Source organism: Nanorana parkeri, unplaced genomic scaffold (assembly GCF_000935625.1).
Source record: "Nanorana parkeri isolate BGI_ZX_2015 unplaced genomic scaffold, ASM93562v1 scaffold525, whole genome shotgun sequence".
NCBI classification, from domain to species: Eukaryota; Metazoa; Chordata; class Amphibia; order Anura; family Dicroglossidae; genus Nanorana; species Nanorana parkeri.
This window is the reverse complement of record NW_017306793.1, coordinates 548,278-556,339: the sequence shown is the minus strand read 5'-3', so window position 1 is coordinate 556,339 and position 8,062 is coordinate 548,278. Positions and strand designations below refer to the sequence as shown.

General features: G+C 41.7%; 1 protein-coding gene across 1 annotated transcript in view; it reads left to right on the top strand.

The window, feature by feature from the left end:
- The window catches only part of RASL10B (RAS like family 10 member B), a 20,449-nt gene that overhangs the window by 768 nt on the left and 11,619 nt on the right, over positions 1–8,062 (top strand). Inside the window, exon 2 of the mRNA XM_018561460.1 lies at positions 4,579–4,924. Coding sequence (XP_018416962.1) covers positions 4,709–4,924 — 216 coding nt within the window. The 5' untranslated portion in view covers positions 4,579–4,708. The remainder of the gene's footprint in view (positions 1–4,578; positions 4,925–8,062) is intronic.

The following is an 8,062-nucleotide window of genomic DNA, read 5'->3' as shown; positions in this document are numbered from 1 at the left end:
TGTGCTACGGAATTGACTCTTCCTGCAGTAGTCAAATTTTCTAACATGTTCAATCATGCCCATTACAATTTTTTTTTAAATAATTATGGAAAGGAAAGCACTGAAAGTACCGTAAGCATTTAAAATGCTTGATTTTTCTATGCTTTTCCCTGCAATGGTTTATATTGCTAACAGGGTGGTTTGAAATGGTAACTATATCCTGTGCAGGAGCAAGAATCGTATTGCCTGTGCCTGGGTGCAGAGCCAGTGCTGACACCTCTTTAATCATACCTCCCAACATTCTAAGATTAAAAAGAGGGACACCTTCCAGCACAAAGTATTTAGGCGATGGACACACCCATGTCACACCCCCAGTTATATGGACCAGTAGGAATTTATTTGCCAAAAAGGATTGTTTAAAACTATATATTTTTTTCACCATTACTTCTTTTCCCATATACTGTCTTTTCAAGTAACAAACAAGAAAGTTAAGAGATAAGATAAAGGTTTTAGTGCCGAATAAAACTTTTGGTAGTTAAATTCAACAACTGAGGAGGAAAGATGCATGGAGGGATTTGGTTCCAAATGAGGAGCAGTCCTTCCATATGAGGGGACGCTGGGAGGTATGTTTTGCACCTTTACCAGACACTAACTACCCTCAATTACCCCAAGGTACTTGCATGAAAATTCACCTCTTCCATTATTATTTCTTTGATTCTTTAGGCATCAGTGCTCTATGCCCTTCAGTTATCCCCATTCTTTTGAATGGAGGATTACTTAGCAATTACTGATGTAAATGTTCAGTTTTGCACAAAATGTTCACATTTGCCTCCTATTCAGAGGACAGTGTCATTCCCAATCCTGAAGTATTGGATAGCAGCTGAATTCAGATCATTTCAGAGAAATTTAGGCCCTTGTGAATATCATTTTCTCTTTTATTAAAAAGTAAGATAACCTCTAAAGAAGCAACTGAATTAAACTGTAGCAGATAAGCACCCGGGTAGCAGCAGAAAGAAAATAAGGATGAGAGGCAGATTTCTGTTTCAATACAATGAACAGGGTTTAAACGTGTTCTGCTTGTGTAATGATCCGTGCAAACTCTGCGGGAGGGATAGGATCACAACTGCGGAGGTAAGCGTAAATGGTTCAGTTGAAGGGTTCACTGTCACACTTTAGTGTAGTGAGTGAAGTCGGAACCCCTTACACATCATATACCATTTGGTTGTAGGAGGAATTAAATGGGTACCATACATTGACAGTTCTTCCCAATAGACCTGCAAAGTGTCCCTGGAGTTACTTAAACATTTTATACAAATACAGACATTGTTTTGGCCTCTCAGTACATTTCTTAGGCTTCTGGAACACTTTAGCAGACTTACATCAGGGGTGTGGAAATTTTAAAAAAAAACTACTTGTCCAAGCGCTAAAGTGGGGGCCAAATCTACTTGTCCTACGCGACAAGCTACTAGTTTGCGATTGGCCGGGAAACCTGCTTCCCGGTCAATCAGGAAGCCGGGTGGCGAGTAATGACCTTATTGACCGGGAAACTAGCTCGATGCTGATTGGCCAGGAAGCCGGCTTTCCAGCCAAACAGCAAGGAGCCGGCTTCCCGGGCCAATCAGAAAACCAGGAGGCGGGTCATTACTTGCCGCACGGCTTCCTGATTGCACAGGAAGCTGGCTCCATGTTCCCCTACGGCACTGCCAGTCAGAGGAAATTTTCATCTGGCCGTAAGTTCCAATATCGGGGAAGGTATCGGAGTATTTGGGTGAGTACGAGTACTCGGTATCGGCACTGATACTAGTATCGGTGCACCCCTAATCAAAACATATTTTACTGTGCTAAATAGCGCTTCTCACTGGTCAGCGCAGTCATCTGACCACGTTGACCAATGAGTGCTTGCAATTTGCGAGCGAAATTCAAAATGCATAGGGGAGGACTGCGCTGGACAGCAGTACGGGGGACAGATAGTACACCCATACTGGCGGAGGGGAGGGATTGTTCGCCGAAAGGTAAGTATAGCCAGGGGGGTGGCGGTTTGGGAGAGACAGGGCCAGATTTCATCGGGTAATTTTTATTTTTCCATATTACCTGGGAAAATGAACTTACCCTTTAATGCACATTATGTGTGTGTAAGAGAATTCTGGCTACCACCATGGAATGGCAGCTGCAATCTCAAAGCACATGCAGAATGTCCTACGCATGCGTTTATTTGCATGCAGATGGCGGGGGCAGCAGGGTTTCATTTTTAACTTTTTTCATTTTTATTTTTTACTTTTTCATTTTTTAAATCTTTATATATTTTATTTTTTTAACTTTTTATTTATTTACTTTTTCCCCTTAATGTTCTTCCTATTACATAGGAGATTAAAATCCCTTATGTGATAGTTTGGAGGTGACAGGTTATCTTTATGGAACCTGCCCTCCAACACAGAACAGCTGTTCTGTGTAGTTCCTGACAGCCGAGACAGGTGGCGCTGTGAAAACAGCGCCACGGTCTCAGAGAACACACAGAGAGCCCGTAGAGCAGACGTTTTTCGTCTGCTCTATGGCTGAGCCGTTGTGCCATAGTTTTCGGGGTCCCCCGGGAGAGCGGGCGACCCCAAAAACTACGGCGGGGTTGCGGGCAGAAACGATCGCCGCTGCTCAAATTAATACCAGTGGTCTGATCCACAATGTACATTCAGCTCTGCTTGTCCGGAGCCGGGCTGAATGTACTTTAAAACTACTCGCCCGGCGCCCGAAACTGCATGTCCCGGGCGTCGGGCGATAGGAATTCCACACCACTGTTACATCCTTATGAGCTGGTCATTATCAGGAAGCAATTTGTTTTGTAGTTTAATAGATACTACTGAATATAAGGACTTACTTGAAAATCAAGAAGTAAACACAAAGGGGTTGATTCATAACTCATTCGTACAACAAACAGCTATGTGAACGAGATTCGCAGTGCGTTATGGCCACTATATGGAGCCGATGAGCAACTGTAGGTTTTGAGCTTCAAGTATATGTATAGCCAAATCTTTTTTATATATATTTTTTGTCTATGTCTTGATGGGGAGATTTCCCTTCACGTCCTGTCCCAAAGATTCAACAGGAAGTGAGACAATGGGGTTGATTTACTAACCTTATAAACACACCACAAACATGTATACATGTATACACCTCTGTAGTGTGTTCCCTCCCAGCATGATCTATGGGTGGAATCTAAACACCTTTGTAGTGTGTACACACCCAGCAGGTGTGTTGTGCAAAGCCCTGCATGAATTGCAAGGTGATGTTGTGTAAATTAGCTCTATGTTGTGTTGCTTGCGTTGATGAATGCAGGAATGTAAATGCATGAGCTAACCATTTTTGTCTAAACTGTGAAGCAGCATTATATATGCATCATGTGCATGATTTTTCCATATATGGCATTAGTGGAAATATGCTTTTAGAGACTTTTTGGTTGATAAATACGTTTTGCTGTGTAAAAATCACACGCACCTAGTGCGTGCGTGTGTTTAGGTTAGTAAATCACCCCCAATATCTCTTACTAAGGGTACGGGTTCCCTTAGTAAGAATCCCTGATAGTTGTCTCCATTGGAAGATTTACCGTCAGCTTTTGTTCTGTTAAAGGAGAACTATGAGGTGAGTGCAAAGCTTAGTTCTAGCTGACCGGTGACAATGAGACTGTTACCGGTCGGCTCAGTAGATCGGGAAGTGAGCGAACACGTACCGGCGTTCGCTCACTTCTCAATCCTGTCACAGCTCTCTGCCGTGACAGGGGAGTGGCTGGATTCCCCCCTCCCCGCTCCGATCCTCCAGCGCTGACTGGCGGAACGGACGGGGAAGGATGCAGGTACAGCTGGCTCTGCCTCTAGATAGTCAGAGCCAGCTGTCACTTACGCAGCTGGGCGGATCCAGACACAATTGTCGGGATCCGCTTCAGCTGCGGCGTCTCAGTATACCGCGAGCTGTAGCTTACGGTATACTGAGCTTAGGGTGACGGGAGGACGCTAGTTTGTGTCCTCCCGTTACCCTAAGGAGAACTATGGGGAAAAGCTAACCCCATAGGTTTCCTTTAACAACTGTAAAACTTTTTTTTATTACTTTCTGTTTCAGTGAAAGTGGTCACCAGGACAAATAGAGAAGGTGAATTTACCTAGTGGGAATACAGGCAGCAATTAAAACTTGACAGAAGATCTAACTCTATTCCAAAAAATTCAAAAGCTAAAAAACTGTGGCTATACATACACTTTAACTATTTTTTGTTACTGCTTTATGTTGAGGTTGTGCATTTCATCACTCCCTTATAGCCTGCAGTGCTATTTACCTTAATATTACTATTATATCTAGCACATCAACAACATGTAGGCATTAGTGTAAATGTGATCTATGTATGTGAAACAATGGAGTAAATGCCTACACATGTTGTAAAATGGTTTCATCTTTATGTAGATGGTACAAGTATATAACAGTTATGGCCAATCTGTTCAAAGACAGGAGTGTCATCTGTTGAGATTATGGCCATTTCACTAGTTATACATGTTGCCTGAAACATGAAATATTCAGTGCAGTGTGATTACAGTGATATCTTTTTTTTTATCACATATATAGCCTCCTGCTCTGCAGGGCGATGCTTCCTGAAAGTGGCTGAGCCCGCAGCCCCCGGATATGCAGCAGTGTGACCACCTTTCCAACACCACGGACCGTGTGAGGGAATCATCCACCACCGGCCCTGGGAGGCATGGTGACGACCTTCAAGATTGCGGTACTTGGGGCCCAAGGAGTGGGGAAAAGTGCCATTGTGCGTCAGTTCATGTACAACGAGTTCAGCGAGACCTCTGTTCCTACCAAGGCTCGACGTGTCTTCCTACCAGCTGTTGTCATGAATGGCCATGTCCACGAACTTCAGATCATGGACTTTCCTCCTATATCTTCCTTCCCTGTCAACACCCTACAAGTGAGTCTGGAATATGTAGGCTGAAAATTCTGGAGCATAATTCAGAAACTCTTAGCTCAGATGATATTTTTCTTAAAATAACGATCTTCAGAGAAACAGAGTAAGTTGAGGATGCTGCACAGTGAAAACCTGTAAAGCTGGCTTGCATATGTTCCTGAAATTTGTCAGCCTTAAGGTCTCATGCTGACCATCTCCTTCTACCTGCGTTTCTGCTAATATAACTTGTCTGTGTTCATTCTATTCGTCGTTCTGGAGGTCACATGCTGAGCATTGTCTTCTGCATTTCTTCTTCATATTTTTCTCTGTGACCTGTGAATCAGAAGGTTCCTCAAAGACTCCTTTGAGGACCAGCAATGATTGTTTTGAGGGAAAGGGGGTTAAAGTCTTTTGGTTAATCTATGACATCTACCGCAAATAATGGAAAACTTGCACTTGGCTTCAGTGGGCGAATTTTAAAGGCAATGCGCACCCTAATTTTTTTTAACCTCCACGATACCAGCATGTTTGTTAATTTTCAAAAAAAGAGGCAAGAATTAATTCACCTCGGGGTGTCCACTTTCCAAAAAGGGGTCATTTTGGGGGTGTTCGTACGGACATTTTTATTTGATATTTTTTGCACTAGAAAGTAAGGTAAGCAGATTTATTTGAAAATATTTGGCCTTTTTACCTTTCAATTATCAATTAAAAAAACAGTGGTTATTAATTACAGCCAAGAGATCACTCTATCTGTCTGAAAAAATGATATAAAATTAGTTTGGGTACAGTGTTGCATGACAGAGTAATTGTGAGTACTAGAGCACTGAAAACTGAAAAATGTCCTGGTCGGGATGGGGTTGTGACTTTCCGTTCCTGAAGTGATTAAACTGCAAACTGAGGATACTCCCTTTGTTCTTCAACCCTTCAATTAATATATTAGCTGTGCATGTACCAAAGACCCAGTTTGTTGACTAAAAAAAAAAAATGATATCCATTAGTCACAGAGATTTTCCAGGTATAAGGAGCATGTCAAGGGTTCATAAATTTTCCATACCTCTGTTATTGGCCCTTACATGGCCCGGTTATTGCAGATGATATTAACATTTCTTGCATCACCGTGTAGCCATGCAGAGCATTTATAGGGCTCTCCATTACCACAAGTAGAGAGTAGAGGGAGCCATCAAGGAGAATGTGACTAGGATGGAACCTTTACATTCATTTATCTTAGAACAAAAGTCAGATTTAAACCTATGTCTCTAAACTATATTTCACCATACCTTGCAACTAGTATTGTTTGAGACTGGCCTGGTGTACCTACAAACTAGTAGTCCATCACTGGAGACTTTTTTTTTTTAAATCCGATTAATCGAACTTAATAATCGGCTAACTAATCGATTATGAAAATAATCGTTAGCTGCAGCTCTAGTACCATAGCAGCATTGTTCAACCTTTTTTCAGTCATGGCACCCTTTAAAAGTATGCAAAATCTCAAGGCACCCTGATCTGAAACGTCAAAACTGTAAATGAAAAGAATGTAAAATAAGACATGTGGTCCCTCTAAAATCCATACAAGACCCTTATACAAGATAGGGGTATGGAATGTATTTTAAAAGGGGAGTCCCCCCTCTTTAGGTGGGACCTGTGTCTGATTTTTGTATGGATGTAGCAAAGTTTTTTATTTAAAATACTTGTATTCATGTCCTGCAGTTTAGAATCATTTAAGGTTACTTGCTGAGTATAAATCTTTGGTGTTTGTCCTTAGCTGCTTCATTAAAATTAAAATTGGAAATATGATCAAGAACTTGGAGCCTTAAATGTGTGCACCTGACGATGATTGGTTTGCATTAGAGCTGATTTCTGTATACATTCTGAAAAAGTGTTTAGACTGTAGGTAACAGATATAGCACTAATCCCTTCAGGATGTGCTAAATTTTAGGGGCCCTTCTACCATTTCTTTTGGTGATTTGCCTACTAGCTAGGGATGCACTGATACCGGTTTTTCGGTATGGAATACGAGTACCAACATTTTTTATTCGGTATTCGCCGATACCAAATACCGGTACCGGAAATCCCATTAAGGAAGCTGGGCGGCGTTAATGACTCACCACCAGGTGACAAGGAAGCATGGAGCAGGCTTTCTGACCAATCAGGAAACCAGGGGGCGGATAATGATTCGCCGCCTGGCTTCCTGATTTGCCAGTTTCCTGACCAATCAGGAAGCTCATTTGGCGAGTCATTACACGACAGCTGACTCCATGCTACCTCGTCAGGGGGTGACGAGGTAGCATGGAGCTGGCTATCTGGCCAATCAGGAAGCCAGGGGGCGGGTAATAACTTGCCAACCGGCTTCCTGATACCGGAAATTCCGGTTTTGGGAAGAGCATCGGGAGCTTTTGGGCAAGTAGAGTACTCTGTTTTTATTCTATGTAGTGAATTGCTTAAATAGCTTAAAGGTCCACACCTTTAAGCTGACTAAGAAATTGACTAAACAGGACTCTTCTTCAGCTTCCTTCTCCAGGTAGCAGACCTGAAAAGCATGAACAGGAGATATACATTCTCTTCAGACAGCAGGCCTGTGAGTCAAAGATCTTTGGACTCGCTTGCTTCCCAGTAGGGCTGCAGCTAACGATTATTTTCATAATCGATTAGTTAGTCGGTTATTAACTTTGATTAATCGGATAGGATTAAAAAACCAATACCGTCATTTATTTAAAATAAAATACACAAATGCAGCTTTACAGACATAAAGTTTACTTCAGGATAAAACAGTATGCACATTGTTTGCAATCGCACTGCACTGGAACGCAGGGCATTGCAGTACCGCGCATTCCAGTGCGGGCGATCACACTGCGGACGGGAGGTGCATTTGGTATCCATTAAATGAATGGCACCGCAACGCACCTCCTGCAGCAACATTTGTCAGGCCGAAACTAAAAATGTATTTTCCCACTAATATATACAGCATATTATATATTCTTTTTTTTAATAAATATATGTATCATATTAGACATTTTAATTATTTTCTTGGATTTAAAATAATGTAAATCGTAAAACTGCAAGCCAATATATTTAAAACAACACACCCCCCAAAAAAATGTTCTATTTTTAATTTTAGTTTATTTAACTTTATCTTTTTAAACTTTTTTTTTTTTTTTTTACTTT